Genomic DNA, 21,223 nt, shown 5'->3' on the forward strand with positions numbered 1-21,223 from the left:
TTTTAATAACATTTGAATAAAGATTTTGTAAGTATATTGCACCCCCCCCCCCCCCCCCAAAAAATGAAACCATCCATAAAAAAATGAATCCATATGACTCCAGGCCCTCTGAAGCATTCGTTTAAGACAAATATTCTTATTTAAAACGTTATAAAGTAAAATAACGAGCTTCTGGCAGGACAGCCGTACGCATTCAACGTACGTCCAAAAAACTTCCATGACGCAGTACACAATGACATGACAAACTAGCATACATCATGGCGCAGTGTAGAACGTCATTTCATTGTGTACTATGTCGCGGAAGTTAAAATCAAAATTGACCTTATTTATTTTATTACCTCAAATTGCTAGTTTTGTGTCAATCCACACAAAAAAATAGTTTGGCTTTGTAATATTTAATCAAAATCTGAAAATGCTCCTCCCCTCTGCAACAGTGCTCCTTCTCTAATGACATCAGTTTGACGGCTTGGGTTGGAAACGCTTAAACCACTCCCCTCCAATGGTTAGTCTGCTATGAGCGAGAGATGGAGAGGAGGAGCGCTAAAGTAAAACCCTGCCCTCTATTCAATATTCCATTTCACTTGGAAATACGTCACAACACTGGAGAAAAGTCATTTGCAGCTTCCGGTTCACAGGGACTTTAATGTTGTTGTTTTTTTTGTTTTGTTTTTTTTTTACAATATATTTACTGTATTTTCAGTTTGCATATCACATCAGATTACACAATGAATAACATGTCATGTAAGTCACAGCAAACATTTTTGACCCTATTCTCCCTCCCACCCCCCATTTCCAAACAAAGAAAAAGAAAGAAGAGAAGAAAAAAAGAGTTTTTTAAAGATACAGGTCTATGTAGGAGATCATGATGCTACCCTACTCCCTTAAAGCTTGTTCTTGTTGTAGCAGGTTAACAACATTAACATTGTGCTTTAAGAAATTATTAAATGGTTTACAGACATCTTTAAAAACACATGGTTTCTTTTTGACAATATGTTATTTTTTTCCATTGACGTGCTTGACGCCATTTCTTTAATCCACATCCCAATTCTTGTCTCATTGATATTTTTCCAATTGAGAGCAATTATACGTTTAGTTTGTAAAACACACATCTATGAATCTGACCTCTTTGCTATGTAACTGTAACGAAGCGGGACTCAGGGTAGGATCCATATGCAAGCTTTATTTAAACAGAGTTCGTAGTCAGACAGGCAATGGCAGAACAACAGCAGACAGGTATGGCAGAGAGCAGGCAGAATCGTAGTCGAGGAACAGGCAATGGGTCAGGGTGGGCAGATAACAATCATAAATCCAAAACAGAGCAAATAGTCCAAAGGGCAGGCAGCAGAGAATCATACACGGGGAACAGACAGGATAAGTAACAGGCAGACAGACAAGATAAATGATGCTCAGAATTGAAACTGCAGTAAACAAGACCTCGCTATAAGTGTGCGGATGTGAATGGCTTAAATAGTCCACGTAATGTGCTGCAGCTGGGTGTGGTGATTAGTGATTGGTGGAGGGAGTGCAGGTGATTGCCAGGGAGGATGATGAGAAATGAAGTCCGGGAATGACTGGAACTGTGACATAACGTCCCCCTCCCGGAAGTGCCCTGGAGACCTACTGGCAGGTGAGGGTGAATGTACAGACGGGTAGGGAGGTCTCCAGGGCAGGTCAAGGGACTCTAGGCGCCATGGCGGGTCAGGTGCCTCGGGCAGCCACGGCAGTTCGGGAACCTTGGGACGCCAAGGCGGGTCAGGAGAGTCGGGCGGCCATGGCGGGTCGGGAACCGTGGGTGACCATGGCGGATCAGAGTTCGTGGGCGGCTGTGGCGGGTCAGAGTTCGTGGGCGGCCATGGTGGGTATGGAGCTGGCTCATCGAAGGCTGGAGCGGGCTCGTGGGCTGCTGGAGCTGTCTCGGGCTCTGGTGCGGAGTCAGGAGCTGACTCGGGCTCTAGTGCAGAGTCGGGAGCTGGTTCGGGCCCTGGTGCGGAGTCGGGAGCTGGCTCGGGCTCTGGTGCGGAGTCGGGAGCTGGCTCGGGCTCTGGTGCGGAGTCGGGAGCTGGCTCGGGCTCTGGTGCGGAGTCGGGAGCTGGTTCGGGCCCTGGTGCGGAGTCGGGAGCTGGTTCGGGCCCTGGTGCGGAGTCGGGAGCTGGTTCGGGCCCTGGTGCGGAGTCGGGAGCTGGTTCGGGCCCTGGTGCGGAGTCGGGAGCTGGCTCGGGCTCTGGTGCGGAGTCGGGAGCTGGCTCGGGCTCTGGTGCGGATTCGGGAGCTGGCTCGGGCTCTGGTGTGGAGTCGGGAGCTGCCTCGGGCTCTGGTGCGGAGTCTGGAGCTGACTCGGGCTCTAGTGCAGAGTCTGGAGCTATCTCGTGGAAGGCTGGAGCTGGCTCGAGGGCAAAGAACTTGGTTGGCACCGGCAGGGCAGGGAGCTTGGGTGGCGCCGGCAGGGCAAGGAGCTTGGGTGGCACAAGTATGGCCTCTGGGGCGGCCTTCGGGCCTACAGCGAGCTCTGGGGCGGACTCATGGGCTGGAACGGGTTCTGGAGCGGACTCACGGGCTGGAATGGAGTCTGGAGATGACTTGGTCACAGGAGCTACCATCTTGTCCATAGACACTGGCGGAGCGGCCATCTTGTCCGTAGACACTGGCGAAACGGCCATCTTGTCCGTAGACGCTGGCGAAGCGGCCATCTTGTCCGTAGACGTTGGCGGAACGGGCATCTTGTCCGTAGACACTGGCGAACTTGAGTGCGTAGCAACCGGCGGACTGGAGTGCGTAGCAACCAGCGGGCTTGAGTGCGAAACGGCCGGCGGAGGCTTCGGAATGCCAGCTGCTCGTGCTGAAGTCAGCGGTGGATCTTCCACACTGGACAACAATCCTCTCCGCTCGCGGACGGATCCGGAGACGTGACGTGACTCTGGGCGATCAGCGGAGACGTGACGTGACTCTGGGTGATCAGCGAAGACGTGACGTGACTCTGGGCAATCAGCAGAGACTAGGGCTGGGCGATATGACGAAATTATCGTATATCGACGATGTCTCATATGTATCGCGATATCGATTATAACAGTCAGTTACAGACGATAATCGACAATATCGTAAAAATGACAATTGATAAACCTAGGAAGTTGCCAAATACATTATAAATAATCTAGTAGTTACCATACACTTGCATTTTTATTGTTTTTGATGCATACAGTACGTGTTAAGCAAAACATTAAAGGTAGTAGGCTAGGATAAGACGTCTGTATAACCTACGCAGAGAGAAGCACGTTACAAATAACGAACTCGACATAGCTTGGCTACAAGTTTTAAACGGCTCTAGAAATATTATAGGCTATTAAAATATAATTAATAGAATATAAATAATAGCCTACAAATAATCAAACGTGGAAACCTGTAAAATTTAAAAGATAACGTAAAAAAGAAAATGAAAGCGAAACCTTTAAACAAATATTTTATTCACACAATGCTAAATTAAATGCTAATGCAAAATTAAAACAAATGATTTCGGTTTTTAGACAACATTTTTTAAAAATAAAATAAAATCCAAACACCATAAAGTTATTTAATTGAGCCTAATGTTTCTAAAACATTAAGCTAACGAAACAATCTAACGCAGGTTTCTAGACAGGATAACAAGCATATTCACCTTTTCCGGGGTTAAAGCATTACGGTATGGGGTGACAATTTGACCTGCTAAAAACCCTTTCTGAAGGACTGCTTGTTGCAGGTACACACAAAAATTTTCACGTTACAAGACACATGAGCGGGAAGCGGCTTTCATTATTTTTCCACCACGCAAGTGGGTTCTCCTCTCCGTCTATTACATCCTCCAAAAGATAGGCCGCGAGCTCAGCCGCTGCCCGATCCGCTTCACTCGTAGGTGGTTTTTTGGTCTTTCCCAGGAGATCATTCAGTGTGTTTTTTTTCTTCTTCAAAGGCACCTCTTGAGCGATGGTGATTGCTTGTTGTTCTTCCGCATTCTCAAGATTTTTCATTCGACGGCACTCTGTGATGGCATTAAGCACTTCTGTCTTAGTTTGCTCCAGTTCGTTCAAATTAAAGCCTCCTCTGTAGCGGGGATCAAGCAGAGTGCTGATTCGGAGAAGTTTTTGGGTTGCGTGGTTGTCATATTTGCCGTCTAATTCCTGCAAGATGCCAGTCTTAATTTTTTTACCTAGCTGTGTGTCATCGTCGGTTTCCGTTAAGACGCAGCGTGTATTGTAGCACCGGGGTGACAGACGAAACAGTAACATATGTTTCTCCTGACAAAACGTCGGTCAATTCTGCTACAGGCTTCAGTCCATTGTTAACAGACTCCAGGACTGAAATATCTTGCCACGTTAAGTTTGGTAGTGGACGTCGGCTTTTGTCATCCGCAAAGACCCGTCGTATTGCTGGAGTCTGCTCCAGAATCCTTTCTGTCATCTTCAGCTTCGAGCCCCAGCACGTTGGACTGTCCTACAATTAATTAATAAACAATACAAAAAACATTACTAATTAAATGTAGTAAAAGTTTTAATATCAATCTTTTAAGACTTGTTTTTCTTTTAAAATAGATTAAATAATTTATTTTAAGATATTTAAAATTTAAAATTACGTTTGTATTTTGTAATTGTAATATTACTGTAACCATAAGCTTGTAGCCTATTTTAAATATTAAAATACAGATGTTAGAATAAAAATGTAATATAAAAAAATGAAAGAATAAATAAATAAATAAAATCATGTAGGCTATGTATTTAAAATAGTCTAATAAAATACAGTATATAAAATAATGGTAACATTTTACAATAAGGTTTAATTTGTTAACATGAACTAACCATGAGCAGCCTACATTTGTATACTGTAGGCTATTTGTTAATCTTTGTTAATTAACAAAAATACAACTGATCGTTGTTTGTTCATGTTAGTTCATTAACTAATATTAAGAAATACAACTTTTGATTTGAATAACGTTAATTAGTAAATGTTTAAATTAACATTAACAAAGATTAATAAATGAAGTGCAGTTCATTTATTAGGCCTTGTTCGTGTTAACTCATGTTTACTAATGAAACTATTGTGTTACCAAAATAATATAAAATAATAATGATATTAAAATATAATGTATTTAAAATAAAATAATAGTCTATAATGGTTAGCTTACCGTTACGAGAGAGTGATGGGGGATGTTGAGCTCCTCTTGCGCTCTCACGAGTTCACGTCTTCGGTGCCAACTTTTCGAGAAAGCCCCATTAATGGCCCGGCATACACCAAATGCTCGGTCTGTACTGGCCTTCTCCTTCTGAAGTGAATTGTTTATGGCGACGTTCAAATTATGCCCAAAACAGTTGAGCCATGGCCAATTTAGCTGCCGTACTGCTGCAACGATATTAGCTCCGTTGTCTGTGGTGACACATGAAATTTTTCTTTCATTGACGCACCATTCTTTAACACACTCCAAGAGACTATCTGCCAAATAATCTGCTGTGTGGCTCTCAGGCACGTAAATGGTTCCGAAGCAGTTTGATTGTAGTACCCAGTCTTTGTCAATGTAATGAGCGGTAATTGACATGTAAGGTGTCATCGTATTGCTGCTCGACCACATATCTGTCGTAAGCGCGACATAGTCCGCGCTACTGATGTTAGCCATAACCTCGGTTTTCACTTTATTATACAGCTCTGGAATAGCTGTTGTTGAGAAATAATTCCGGCTAGGTACTTGCCGGTCAAAAGTTTGCAGCATGGACCGGAATTCTGCCTTGTCCACAAGACTAAGAGGCATCATCTCTTTAACCAGAAAACGGGTCACAGCAAGAGTGCACTGTGTCCATTTTAAGCTAGATTTATCATACTTATTTCCACAAGCGAACGCAGCAGCAATCGGAGTTAGACTACATTTTTTTCCCGCTTTGAGATGTGGCTGCAGAGCGGGGCTCAAATGAGGCCGCTATTGCTGGATGGTGTATTTGGATATGGCTGCGGAGATTAGTGGTCTGCGCATCTTTAACCTTTACTTGTTTCTTGCACAGCTTGCAGATAGCCTCTGTTGGATCCGCTGGTTCGCAATTTGTATTTGGTTTAAATTCATAATATTGCCAAATTAACGATGTACATCTTTTCTTGGATATTAAGCCGTCTTCCCCCATTTTTGAATTTGACGTCAGACGCGAGCGATGGTGCGCGTGGGCGGGGCCAGCGTGGAGTAGACGATATTATCGGATATCGCGATATTTTTGAAGGCGATTATCGCCAAAAAAATGTTTACATATCGCCCAGCCCTAGTGCTCAGTACAAAATCAAGTAAACTGTATATAAATTTTTTTAATACCCCTTATTTACTGATCAGATGCCAGTCCAGAAATTCCAGTCTTTCCCACCCCACCAATCAAAATGTCAAAGAATGGTGAGTTGTTGCTAAGTTGACCATGCACATTTTAACCAGATTTAAATTTTAAGTTAAGTATTTGTAATTTTATTAAACTTTGTCTGTCTTTGTTGTCATTGGGTTGCGTCAGATCAAATAGTGGCGAGTAGAGCTGTCAATCTTCCAATTTAATACCATTCAAATTTCATTTTTCTTTTAATATTCGAATATTTAATGCTCAAATGCAGCCCGTACTTTACTATTGTGCATTGTCAACCTTGTACTGAAACATTATCTAACAAGTGTATTGAAGCGCCTCTCTTGTAAAGGCTAACGGTGCTCGGTTAGCACAATTACAGCATGTTCGAAAGCACAGCCGAAACGATTTCATAAACTAACAATAGCGTTAGCCACAATGCCAATGGCTGCTGTGGAAAAAATTCAACGATCACTAAATAAGAGACAAACCTTTTCCAGTTGTCTTTATAAAGATTTCTTTTCTTGCAAGAAAAGAGTCAACAGTCAGTGGCTGCAGACTGTGGCCGCTAACCATAACAATCCTTTGGTTTTTATACCTACCTCTTACTCAAGGCTAACGCCACTCTTCTCCTGTAATCACTACTGTGATCACACGATATTAGTAAAATATCTAATTGAAATTTGAACAGGTATTAAATTACTTTAGCTGAAGTATTTGTGTCAGTAATGTATGGAGGACCAAATTACTCAAAATTATATTATTAAATAAATCTTGAAATATTTTAATAAATGTTTAACTGCAGTTTATATGTATATTGTATTATGAGAAGCAGGAGTGACACTTAAAGTCCCCGTGAACCGGAAGTTGTAAACGACTTTTCTCCAATGTTGTGGCGTATTTCCAAGTGAAACGGAATTGTAACACGTGGTTGAAATCAAAAGGAAGCAGGATCTATACGCAGCAGAAGTTTTATTCTAACAGAATCCAAAAAAAGAAACTCAGGGAACAGACAGGAACGGAACAACGTATACGTTACAGAGAACTGACAAAGAACAGATTAAAACACAGGGCTTAAATACACAGTGAACAGAAGGACTAATGAGACTAATTAACAGGACACAGCTGAACTCAAACACTAATTCACATTTATTTGTATAGCACTTTTCACAATACATATGGTTTCAAAGCAGCTTTACAGAGGATGTCAACATTACCATTTAGAGAATGCAGTTAGCAAATAATGTAATAATTTAGGCAATTCATTTACAATCACTGTTAGCAATTTAATTAAAGGTAGAAGCAATGAGCTCCTGGAAAAATGAATGACATATTAACAATAATTAGGATATATAGAAATTTGCGAATGTGCATGTTGATCCAGATGAAGCGTCATCTGAAGTCCTCGCAGAAGTTGGTGCCGTCTCTTCAAAAGTGTTGGTCATCTGAGGTCTTCTTAAGAGGCTGGATCCAAACTGAAACTGATGTACTCTCTAGTCACCTCGGGACGGGCGTAAAACGGAAAAGCAAATGGAGAATAATTAGCATAGCTGCTGTTCATAACATTAAGCAAAGATAGTCATGTGCAATTGATCTGATATGAGATGGATTATGTGAATGCTTGGCTAAAGAGATGTGTCTTTAATCTAGATTTAAACTGGGTGAGCGAGTCTGAACCCCTGAACATTATCAGGAAGGCTATTCCAGAGTTTAGGAGCCAAATGTGAAAACGCTCTCCCTCCTTTAGTGGACTTAGCTATCCTAGGTACAACCAGAACCGGAGATTTGTGATCTTAAAGGATTAGTTCCCTTTTAAATAAACTTTTCCTGATAATTTACTCATCCCCATGTCATCCAAGATGTTCATGTCTTTCTTTCTTCAGTCGAAAAGAAATTAAGGTTTTTGATGAAAACATTCCAGGATTTTTCTCCTTATAGTGGACTTCAATGGCCTCCAAACGGTTGAAGGTCAAAATTACAGTTTCAGTGCAGCTTTAAAGGGCTTTAAATGATACCAGACGAGGAATAAGGGTCTTATCTAGCGAAACGATCGGTCATTTTTCGAAAAAATACAACTGTATATGCTTTATCCTGGAATGTTTTCATCAAAAACCTTCTTTTTGACTGAAGCAAGAAAGACATGAACATCTTGGATGACATGGGGGTGAGTAAATTATCAGGAAAAGTTTATTTAAAAGTGGACTAATCCTTTAAAGAGCGTGAAGGATTGTAGGGCGATAGAAGATCGGTTAAGTACACAGGAGCTAAACCATTTAGAGCCTTATAGGTCATTAGCAGTACTTTATAATCGATACGGAACTTAATAGGTAACCAGTGAAGAGATGATAAAATTGGTGTTATATGATCATATTTTCTTGACCTGGTAAGAACTCTAGCAGCTGCATTTTGTACTAATTGTAGCTTGTTTATTGAGGAAGCAGGACAACCAGCTAGTAATGCATTACAGTAATCTAGTCTAGACGTCATGAAAGCATGAACTAACTTTTCTGCATCAGAAACAGATAACATATTCTGTATCTTAGCAATGTTTCTGAGGTGGAAGAAGGCTGTTTTTGTAACATATGAAATATGTTAAGGACAAGTTGCTGTCTAATATAACACCCAGGTCTTTAACTGTGGAGGATGGAGTAACAGTACATCCTTCTAAATAGTCTGAGAGATTCTGTGTACAGGTTTTTGGCCCAATAAGTAATACTTCAGTCTTATCTGAATTTAAAGCGATAGTTCACCCAAAAATGAAAATTTGATGTTTATCTGCTTACCCCCAGCGCATCCAAGATGTAGGTGACTTTGTTTCTTCAGTAGAACACAAATGATGATTTTTAACTCCAACCGTTGCCGTCTGTCAGTCAAATAATGCGAGTCAATGGGAACTCTATCAATAAGAGTCAAAAAGCCGAAAAAGAATTTCTATCATTTTTTACCTCTAAAACACCACTATGTCCAACTGCGTTCAGCATTCGCTTAGTGAGGTCTGATCGCGCTCTGACAACGGCAGTGATGTCTCACACTCATTGAAGCGCGAGACATCACTTCCGTTGTGAGAGACAGAGTCCAATTTCCTTAATAAAGATGAAGCTGCATGCATGTAAACAAGATCACCATAATCAATTATTGATAAAAAAAGTACTCTCAACCAGCTTATTTCGGGCCTCATAGGGAAAGCAATTTTTTAAACGATAGAGGAACCCCAGTTTTGGTTTAAGCTTCTTGAGCAAATTATCAATATGGACATTAAATGCAAATTTTTCATCTAAACAAATACCTAAATATATATAAGAACTGACTCTTTCAATTTGTGTACCATGTAAAGTTGAAATTGTCACATCTATATCCTTAAGATGAGTGCGACTAAAAATCATATATTTTGTCTTCTTTGAATTTAAAACTAATTTTAATTGTGACGACGAATATTGTGTAACATTAAACGCATTTTGTAATTTCAACAGAGCTTGATTTATTGATGATGCTGCTGTATAAATAATTGTGTCATCAGCATATAGATGTACATTAGCGGAGTCTACTCCAAAACCTAAATTATTGATAAAAATAGAAAACAGAATAGGAGATAAAATAGATCCTAAAAAACTCATTTTTTTACTTGAAGAAAAGGAGAATTATAATTTTCTAAATTCACACACTGTGTGTCACGATTTCTGTCTGGACTACACTTCCCATAATCCTCCCTGCCTGTCACATGCACACTCCACACCAATCATCATTTGCCACATACACCTGTAGCTTGTTATCTGGACTATTTAAGACTCACTCACACACCACCTCATTGCGAAGTCTTGTTTCACCTAGTGTACATTACTAAGCGTTATTATCCTGTCTACCTGTCACCGTTTACGATTCCCTGCTGCCTGCCTTTGGACTGTATATTGTTTCCCGACCTGTGAGTGATATCTGCCCGTCTGTTCCGGTTCCTGCCTGTTACCTGTTATCGACCTGTTGCTGCCTCTTCTGTAACGAAGCGGGACTCAGGCAGGGATCCAATTGCAAAGGTTTATTAAAAGTGAGCGTGGTCGTACAGGCAGGGTCAAACAGGGACAAACGGGAACAGCAAGGGACAGGCGGAATCATGGTCAGGATACAGGCTGAGATCAAGACAGGCAGATATCACTCACAGGTTGGGAAACAATATACAGTCCAAAGGCAGGCAGCAGGGAATCGTAAACGGCAAACAGACAGGATCGGTAACAGGCAGACAGGATAATAACACTCAAAAATGTACACTAGGTGAAACAAGACTTTGCAATGAGGTGGTGTGTGAGTGAGTCTTAAATAGTCCAGATAACAAGCTACAGGTGTATGTGGCAAAGGATGATTGGTGTGGAGTGTGCATGTGACAGGCAGGGAGGATTATGGGAAGTGTAGTCCAGACAGAAATCGTGACACACTGAGTACGTTCGGATAGATAATTATCAAACCATTTTAGAGCAGCTTCACCAATACCTATAGATCTAAGTTTCTGTAATAATAAATTATGATCAACAGAGTTGAAAGCTCTTGAAAGGTCAACATATAATGGAGCACAGGACTTTTTACAATTTAAGGAATTTATAAGGTCATTAGTAACTAACAGAGCTGCAGTTAGGGTACTATGACCTGCTCTAAAACCTGACTGGTGATCATTAAGAATATTATTATCTGTTAAAAATTGTTTTAATTGATCATTTATCAATGATTCGAATGCTTTAGCTAAAACTGGTAATCTAGAAATAGGACGATAATTACTAGGATCTGAAGGATCTCCACTTTTTAATAATGGAATAACTGATGCAGACTTCCACGCTCTCGGTATAATATTTGAAATCAGACTTAAATTAAAAATAGATGCAATTGGTTCTGCTACAATACCAGCAGCCATTTTTAAAAAATAAGGCTCAATTTTATCAACCCCTGCAGATTTTTTGACATCTAGTTTTACTAAAGCATTATAAACCTGGGATGTTGTAATAGGAGAAAAATTAAACACCTGTCTGGGACAATGTTTATCAGGAACAACAAATTCTGTAAAGGTAGATACGCCTAAATCAGTGAACTTGAGCCTGCAGTAAAAAAGTTATTAAAAGTTTCAGCAATATTTGCTCTACCTTTAACAATAGTTTGGTTAACAATTAAATGATCTGGAACTTTAATCGATAAACTCGTTTCTGAAGTAGATTTTACTAGCTTCCAGAATTTAATAGGATTATTTAAAATTTCATTTACCATAGAAAGATAATAATCGCGTTTTGCACATTTTATTGATTTAGTACATGAATTTCATAATGCTCTATAATAACTCCAATCTAGTAAATCATTTGATTTCTTTGCCTTGGCCCAGGCAGCATTTCTCTGTCTAATAAGTATAGAGAGAGTATCACTGAACCAAGGATTGTCTTTGCCACTTGTTGATACTACTTGTTGATATCTGGCATATATGAAATAACACCTAAATCAGTATTATACAGATCATGCATAAAAGCCTGTTCATTAAAATGTTTAAATATTCTTTTATAAATAAAACGTGGAGAATTCTTAGAAATCTTGCAGTTTCTCACACATACAACAGCACAATGATCACTAATGTCATTACAAAAAACACCAACTGCAGTAAACTTATGAGATAGTTAAAATTAAGTCCAATAAAGTTGATTTAAGTCCTTTTGATTAACTTGAGTTGCTGAAGTAATCAGTTGAACTAAGCAGAGAGAACCGCAAATCTCTTTAAATGGGTCAGACAGTGTCGAAAGCCAATCCCAGTTAAAATCGCCAAGTATTATAAGTTCATGTTTGTTCCATTCAGAGAAAAACTCTGCAAGTAAAGTACCTACTTCACTTGAAGATGAAGGCGGACGATAGCTCTAAATGTGAGTAGAGATGAGGCGAGGACACTCATATGCACTTCAGCTTTATTGAACAATGACAAAACCTCAGCAAAAACAGTTTAGGCAAACAGGCAGGCAGAGCTGGCAAAAATAACATGCTCAGGACTCCTGCAGGGGAACCACAAAAGAGGAGACTAGACACAACAAACTGAGGAGAGAGAACATGGGGAGAAACAAGGAAAAGAACTGAGGAGAACAGCAGCTGGGACAAACTAACTTCTAATACAAGAGGGAGTGGTCAAGATAAACATGAGTGCACACGACAGATAGACACAGACAAATCAATACAGTTCAATGATATGTTCCAGTGTCTCTATAGAAATACAGTAAAACTATTTCAAATCTTTAATGGTTTAGTGCAAAAAAAAAAAAAAAAAACTACAATTTATTCAACTGAATGAAAAAGTTTATAAGGCTCCCACGTGTCCTTCCACTTTAGTCCACTGGAAAACAAAATAAATTATTTTCACACTAAGAGAAATTATAAAAACAAGATGCAAGTAAAACTGCATTTAAGTATACTTGTGTAAAAGTTTTATTTACAGCTTAACTAGAAAACTTTGCATGCAAAGCTTTTTTTCAATATAAATCAGTATCAATATAAAAAGTACATACCAGCCAGAACACGGCTGCCAGTGCACCTTTGTCTCTTTTCCCCGACATTAAGCAAATGACATTAACTTTTTTTTCTAGAAATTTAAATGTCTCAAGCTGTCTCAAAAAAATTCAAATTCAAGCTGAATAAAATAAATCTAATGTTACTTACATTTTTTTGATATTCTCGTTCTCATGGTTTTTACAAATGGAAAGTCTTCTTTGTTTAGATGCACTGGGCAGTCTATTAGGAAGAGAGCAAAAACAGAATTATATTACTATTTGTATTGAGGCTTCAAACACAATGCTGGATGTATGGATGGATAGAAAATAAAGACATAGATGTAGAATGATGGAAATAAATCTGACATTCACATGCACTGTAAAAAGAAAATGTTCAGAGAACTCAAATTTATTGTAGAGACCAATTACCTCAAAAAATTTAAGTAAAGCAAATTAAATCTTTTAAGTAAAGAATAATTATAAATAACAATTAAGTCAAACTGATTTTTTTTTTAAATTTTAGCTTTATTTAATATTTAAGTCCACTATACTTAAAATGTCTCAGGTTACGTATGTAACCATAGTTCCCTGAGAACAGGGAACGAGACTCTGCGTTCAATCACGCTTTGGGGAACGTCACACGTGACCCGGTGTCTGAAAGCCAACTATCCAACAACTCCAATCCCTATTGGCCGGCAAAAGCCTATGACGTAATATGGCACAACCCGTAAGTATAAAAGGAGTGCCTGGAGAAACAGTCAGTATCTATCTTCTTGAGGGACTGTTCTGCAGGCAGGCAGCCCGAAGCATGGCAGGGAAACGCAGAGTCTCGTTCCCTGTTATCAGGGAACTATGGTTACATACGTAACCTGAGACGTTCCCTTTCGAAGGGAACTTCAACTCTGCGTTCAATCATGCTTTGGGGAACAATATACCCACGCCGCCATGCTCGAGGAGAGTGCATGCCAAAAGATGGCTAGGCAAACGTCAAGCAGTTTCGAATGAGACGCCAGATAGCAACTCACCCTCGGGTCACACCAGGCTGTCAGTGACAGCATTCCCTACGGCCACCAGCCCAAGCTGAGCCTCAAAGAGGCCTTCCGTAGAAAGCCTACCAAGGCCGCTAAAGGCATCTGGGACCAACTTTTCCGAGGAAAGGGAATGTGGCCAGGGAACCGAAAGGAGCCCCGGCCAGTCACTAGAGGGGAACGAAGTCACCCCCAATGCCACCAGGGAGGCCGACCTGGTCTGATGTAGGACAAACTGAGTCTTGGCCAACCCTGTCTGAATACAGAATCTCCATAATGCATTCTTCAAGTCAAGTCAAGTCACCTTTATTTATATAGCGCTTTTTACAATGTAGATTGTGTCAAAGCAGCTTTACATTGATAACTGGTACATTGTTTGACTGCACAGCAGCTCTTAAAGAATAGTGTCAATGCAGGCAGATCAAAAGCACTGTTGAATATCAAAATGTCAAGTCAAGTGTCCCCAACTAAGCAAGCCAGAGGCGACAGCGGCAAGGAACCCAAACTCCATCAGGTGACATCAGGTGGCAGACAAGTGGCAAATTGGTGTTAAAATGGAGAAAAAAACCTTGGGAGAAACCAGGCTTAGTCGGGGTGCCAGTTCTCCTCTGGCCAACAGTGCTTTGTTACAATTCAGGTTGCTATCATAAGTCCAATAGGATCGCAACATTAAAAGTATTTATTTCAGTTCCATCCAATTGAGGATCGTATTCATCACGCCGGTATGGACGGTTGTTGAGGAACTGTGTCGTGGCTGTCGTGTCGATGAGGCCTTCACAGGGGATGATCTAGTTGACTCAATCTCTGCTGATACTTCAGGGCTGCGTTGTGGTCGTGTCAAGGTGCAGGTCCTTGGTCTCACCTGGATACGGCCCGGATCCGGTTGACTACGGTGAACCTCGGGATAAACAGAAAGACTAATATTAGCGTAGATGCCATTCTTCTTCTGATGTAACGAGTACATCAGGTGTTATAGGAAGTGTTCCCGGTTCCGGCTGACCTAATTTATGCAGCCTAATAATCCTTTAACGGATTTGGAAATATAAATTGGTAATGTGTTATGTGTATGCCAGGTTAAAGAGATGCGTTTTTAGTCTAGATTTAAACTGACAGAGTGTGTCTGCTTCCCGAACAATGCTAGGAAGATTGTTCCAGAGTTTAGGTGCCAAATAGGAGAAGGATCTACCACCTGCAGTTGATTTTGATATTCTAGGTATTATCAGCTGGCCTGAATTCTGAGATCGCAATAGACGTGAAGGACTATAATGAATTAGGAGCTCGCTCAGGTACTGGGGAGCTAAACCATTTAGTGCTTTGTAAGTAATTAGCAAGATTTTAAAATCTATACGATGTTTAACAGGAAGCCAATGCAGTGTTGACAGAACTGGGCTAATATGGTCATACTTCCTGGTTCTAGTAAGAACTCTAGCTGCTGCATTTTGTACGAGCTGTAGTTTATTTATCAGGCGAGCAGAACAACCACCCAGTAGAGCGTTACAGTAATCTAGCCTTGAGGTCATGAACGCATGAACTAACTGTTCTGCATTTTTCATTGAGAGCATATGTCGTAGTTTAGATATATTTTTAAGATGGAAGAATGCGGTTTTACAGATGCTAGTAACATGGCCTTCAAATGAAAGATTGGTATCAAAGAGCACACCTAGGTTCCTAACTGACGACGAAGACTTAACAGAGCAGCCATCAAGTGTTAGACAATATTCTAGGTTATTACGTGAAGAAGTTTTTGGTCCAAAAATTAGAATCTCTGTTTTTTCTGAATTTAGTAGTAGGAAATTACTGGTCATCCAATTTTTTATATCAGCTATGCACTCCGTTAATTTTGTGAATTGGTAAGTTTCGTCAGGGCGCGAAGAAATATAGAGCTGAGTATCATCAGCGTAACAGTGAAAACTAACGCCATGCTTCCTAATGATATCTCCCAAGGGTAGCATGTACAGAGTGAACAGTAACGGTCCTAGTACTGAGCCTTGTGGTACTCCATATTGAACTTGTGATCGATATGACATGTCTTCGTTTACTACTACAAACTGATAACGGTCAGATAAGTATGATTTGAACCATGACAATGCAATTCCACTAATGCCAACATAATTTTCGAGTCTATTTAAAAGAATATTGTGATCAATAGTGTCAAATGCTGCACTAAGATCCAGTAACACTAATAGAGAGATACAACCACGATCTGATGATAAGAGCAAATCATTAGTAACTCTAATGAGAGCAGTCTCAGTACTATGGTACGGTCTAAATCCTGACTGGAAATCCTCACAGATACCATTTCTTTCTAAAAAGGAACATAGCTGTGATGATACTGCCTTTTCTAGTATTTTTGACAGAAAAGTGAGATTTGAGATCGGCCTGTAATTGACTAATTCTCTAGGATCAAGTTGTGGTTTTTTAATAAGAGGTTTAATAATAGCCAGCTTAAAAGTTTTTGGTACGTATCCTAATGATAAAGATGAATTGACGATATTGAGAAGAGGGTCTATGACCTCTGGAAGCATTTCTTTCAATAGCTTAGTCGGTATAGGGTCTAACATACATGTTGTTGATTTTGATGATTTAACAAGTTTAGACAATTCTTCCTCTCCTAAAGCAGTAAATGAATTGAATTTTTCCTCAGGGACACTACAATGCACTATCTGACACGATACTGTAGTAGACGGTTGCATGGTTATTATTTTTTCTCTAATATTATCAATCTTGCAAGTAAAGAAGTTCATAAAGTCATTACTGCTGTGCTCTTTGGAAACATCAGAAGTTGAAGCTTTATTTCTTGTTAATTTAGCCACTGTATCAAATAAATACCTAGGGTTGTGTTTATTTTCTTCTAAGAGTTTTGAAAAATAGGCAGATCTAGCAGATTTTAAGGCCTTTCTGTACTCAATCATTCTCTCTCTCCACGAAATACGAAATACTTCTAGTTTTGATTTCTTCCAGCTGCGCTCCATTTTTCTGGCTGCTAACTTTAGGGCCCGAGTGTGGTCATTGTACCATGGCATTGGATTAATTTCCTTAATCTTTTTTAAACGCAAAGGAGCAACTGAGTCTAATGTGCTGGAAAAGACAGAGGCAATAGTTTCTGTTGCAACATCGAGGTCTTCTAAGCTGTCTGGTATGCTAAGGCGATGAAAATGATCAGGAAGATTATTTATAAAGCAATCTTTAGTGGTAGAAGTGATGGTTCTACCATATTTATGGCATGGAGGCAGTTTAGCCGCCTTGACTAAATGTAGTATACACGAGACTAGATAATGATCTGAGATGTCGTCACTCTGCTGCAGAATTTCAACAGCATCAATATCGATTCCATGTGACAATATTAGATCTAAAGTATGATTATGACAATGAGTGGGTCCTGACACATGTTGTCTAACACCAATAGAGTTTAGAATATCTGCAAATGCCAATCCTAATGCGTCTTTTTTATTATCTACATGAATATTAAAATCACCAACAACAAGGACTTTACCTGCAGCTAGTACTAACTCTGATAGAAAGTCAGCAAATTCTTTGATAAAGTCTGTATTGTGTCCTGGTGGCCTGTATACAGTAGCCAGCACAAATGTCAACTTACATAATGTTACGTAAAGTACCATAGTTTCGAAGGAATTATATTTGAAAGACTTCTGACTAATACTGTAAATATTACTATAGATTACAGCAACACCTCCCCCTTTGCCTTTCTGACGGGCATTGTGTCGATAATCATAACCTTGAGGACTAGACTCATTTAAAGTAATGTAATCGTCCGGTTTTAGCCAAGTTTCTGTCAAACACAGCACATCTAGATTATTATCTTTGATAATATCATTAACAATAAGTGATTTTGAAGAAAGGGATCTAATATTTAACAACCCGAGTTTTATCATTTGTTTAGCATTATTATCTCTATTTTTTATTTGTTGAACATCAATTAAATTTTTACCATTAAATGGGTTTGGAAGTTTTTTGTTTTTACTAATTCGGGGTACAGACACAGTCTCTATTTGAAAATATCTAGGTGTAAGAGTTTCTATGTGTTGAGAGTTATCTGAATTTTCTGACTTCTGTAACGTGAGGCAGCTAGCAGACGGTCGGTTTAGCCAGTTTGTCTGCTGCTTTCTGACCTGGGCCCCAGTTTGTCATGTTTCAGTTCTAAGACTATGTGCCATATTACTAGAGAGAAGAGCAGCACCATCCCGGGAGGGATGAATACCATCTCTTTTTAACAGGTGAGGTCTGCCCCAAAAACTTTTCCAATTATCTATGAAACCTATATTATTTTGCGGACACCACTTAGACAGCCAGCCATTGAGTGATGATAATCTGCTAACTATCTCATCACTCCGACGAACAGGAAGGGGGCCAGAGCAAATTACTTCTCCTGACATTGTACTTGCGAGTTCACACACCTCTTTAATGTTAATTTTAGTGATCTCCGACTGGCGAAGTCGAACATCATTAGTGCCGACGTGAATAATAATCTTAGAGTATTTACGATTAGCATTAGCCAGCACTTTTAAATTTGCTTTGATGTCAGGTGCTCTGGCTCCCGGCAAACATGTGACTATGGTGGCTGGTGTCTCTATTTTCACGTTCCGTGTAATAGAATCGCCAATAACTAGGGCACTTTCAACAGGATTCTCAGTGGGTGTATCACTGAGTGGGGAGAACCTGTTTGATGTTCTTATTGGAACGGAAGAGTGGTGTTTTTCGCGGCTAGGCCGCCTCACCGTTACCCAAGTGCCCTGCTGCACGGGCTCTACAGCCGGAACCAAACAATGTACAGAGTTCACTAAGCTAGTCGCATCCAAAACAGTATCTGAAGCCCTTGCATTCTTACTATCCTCGATTAAAGTTTGGATGCGTGTCTCTAATTCTGAGATTCTCTCTGTCAGCCTGACTATTTCCCTACATTTATGACATGTAAATCCCTCATCACTGACAGAGAGAGCTATGGTAAACATGTGGCAAATGGAACAGGTAGCAATGCTGGGAGAGGATGACATGACTCACCGTGTTTGTAGACTGATCCGACTTACCACAGCTGTTTGAAGAACGCGTTGAAAAAGGAGCGCGCGAGCGACTGTTAACAAGTTGACAAGCTAGCGCTGCAAATGCAAATGCGTTGTAACAGCGATTTAGATTCAAATATTACAAGCTAGCGACGTCAGATTAGTGTGATAGGCAATATTACATATACGGTAATAAAAAAATAAGCAACAATGAATAAAAGTAAGAGATTCAAAACAAAGCTATACGGAGTTACAGACGCAAACCAATCTGAGCAGCGAGGCAGACAGGAGCAATCGACAGGAGCAATCGACAAAAGCACTACAACAAACGGCTAAAACAAGCTTCTTCAGAGAAGAGAGCAGGTAAGAGCGACTGCAAGAAGGGCAGTAAGCAACTCAAACCCATGCGTAGAGACGGGCATTGTGGAGAGCAGAACTCAGCTGAGTGCTATGAACCCTCGTATTGAGGGGAGTATAATCCGCTCATCCTAGGATCTACTCAGCGCTCAGCGATTATTTGCACTGAGGAGGCTGTGCGCTAGAAACCCTGATACAGGGGAGCACAAACCAGCCTAGGGCTGAACCTCAGGAGGAGGCCTCATAGAGGGAAGTACAAAGCTCAACCTAACAGGTAGACCATACTGTGGGCACATAATCATAGAGGCCAGAAAGGGGCCTACATCATGATAATAGCTTTATATGGAGCATGACACACATATGAAATCATTTCGTCATATTAGAAGGACATTCAATGGTGGCCTTTGAGGGCCACCTTGAACACCTGTCTTGCTGGGAGCAGGACATATGACTTAGTGACAGTAGTTAAACTGTAAAGTGCCCACATGACAATCCACCTAACACAATCCAACAAGCATTGTACTCAGAGTAAAAGAACTCTTTTTACTCTTCAAAGCAAGAGGAGTACAATGTATGCCAACACGCACTAAGGAAGGCCTTTGACAGGCCTATGACCTCAGCAGACACATGGCATCAGCTCATGGCAGTGTTTAAAGCACCAGGACGGATAGATAACTGAACCATAAGGAGGTTAAAATATCACCTGGGGCCCTGGCCAACCAGAAGAGTATTCAGTAGGATACTGATAGCTCTCTAGTAAGAGGATTACACTACAACATACGCTAGTATGTTCAAAAAAGGCGGCCCAGAGGGCCTAAAAACCTTTAAGACATACAACGTTAGTCTAGTGGCCATTAGGGTTCTAGGAGCAAAAATAGAACCACCCTAGATACTAGGTGGCTATTTAGCTCAACTAGATTAGAAACCCAGACTCAAGGAGGCTGATGTAGTTAAAACCAAACCTCAGTAAGGTTTTACCACAAAAACTCACCCTTGAGAGGTCAGCCACTCAGAAGAGTACACGGAAAAAGCACCTTTTTACTCTCAAAGTGAGAGGAGTACATAACTGAACTCCAACATGCTACACGAGAGGCCCATAGGGCCTACCCTAGTAAACACGTGGCATCAGCTAGTGACGACCATAACCATACCAACCATCAGGCCATGCATTTGTAGGAAACTTTTTCCTCGTCGAAGCAGAGACCAGGAGACGTTGGGATATCTTTCAAGCAGAAGTTACTCTTTATTGAGAAACGTGCTGTGGGTCGCTGTAGTCATCCAAGTCCAACTAAGGCAGTGTACTTGGTAGTTCATATACATTCAAGGGGGAGGGATACATAGAGCAGAGGTGGAGACAATCTAAACAAAGCATGCACATGCAGTGCAGGAATCAGCCCATTCCCTACATTTCCCAGCCATGATCTAATCAGCATAACGGTGTCATTCAAATGCATAGGTGCTAATCCAATCAGTCTGACAGTATAGCCCATACCTTTACATTATCATAGAGACAAAGGCACCGCTGTATCTTGAGCTTTGTCCTGCCTATGGTTAGGAAGTGCATGAAGACAAAAGGTTAATGTTACAGACACCTGGGCTGCCTGCCTTGATCTCCTTAAATTGTCATTATCTTTACCTCAAAATGTTAAACACAATATACTTCACCTTAATATTTCATGTGAGGTTATGTCAGGATGTAGGATCAGCAGATCTTAAACAGATTTTTAAATTTGTAATCCCACACATTCAACGATTTAGTTTCTAAAAGGAAATGCATATTACGCCACCATACTCCACGAGAGGCCTGCTTAAGGCCTACTCAACAGAGGTGGGGCGTGGCTGATGATGGTATTGGATTCCCAGGCATCCTGCCAACAAGTCAGCTAAAAAGGAGGCCTTATGGGGCCTACAATCTCAGCAACAAGTGGCATTCAGCCTGTTTGCAGAATAAAACACAAACTGTGCCAACATGTGAACTAGAAAGGAGGCCTGTTGGGGCC

At 40.5% G+C, this 21,223-nt stretch overlaps 1 protein-coding gene and 1 long non-coding RNA gene across 2 annotated transcripts in view; one reads left to right on the forward strand and one right to left on the reverse strand.

Annotated features, from left to right (window-relative positions):
• The window catches only part of LOC127509013 (uncharacterized), a 199,719-nt gene that overhangs the window by 91,140 nt on the left and 87,356 nt on the right, over positions 1–21,223 (forward strand). The gene's annotated exons all lie outside the window — the stretch shown is intronic.
• On the reverse strand, positions 14,139–19,179 carry LOC127508884 (uncharacterized). Its single transcript, XM_051887356.1, has one exon. It carries the CDS (start codon positions 18,858–18,860, stop codon positions 17,994–17,996), a length of 867 nt encoding a protein of 288 aa, XP_051743316.1. The 5' UTR covers positions 18,861–19,179; the 3' UTR covers positions 14,139–17,993.

This window comes from Ctenopharyngodon idella, chromosome 3, assembly GCF_019924925.1.
Source record: "Ctenopharyngodon idella isolate HZGC_01 chromosome 3, HZGC01, whole genome shotgun sequence".
Classification (NCBI taxonomy): domain Eukaryota; kingdom Metazoa; phylum Chordata; class Actinopteri; order Cypriniformes; family Xenocyprididae; genus Ctenopharyngodon; species Ctenopharyngodon idella.

Coding starts and splice junctions, on each gene's coding strand:
- LOC127508884 (XM_051887356.1), bottom strand. CDS start 18,860: ATGTCATCCTCTCCCAGCATTGCTACCTGTTCCATTTGCCACATGTTT.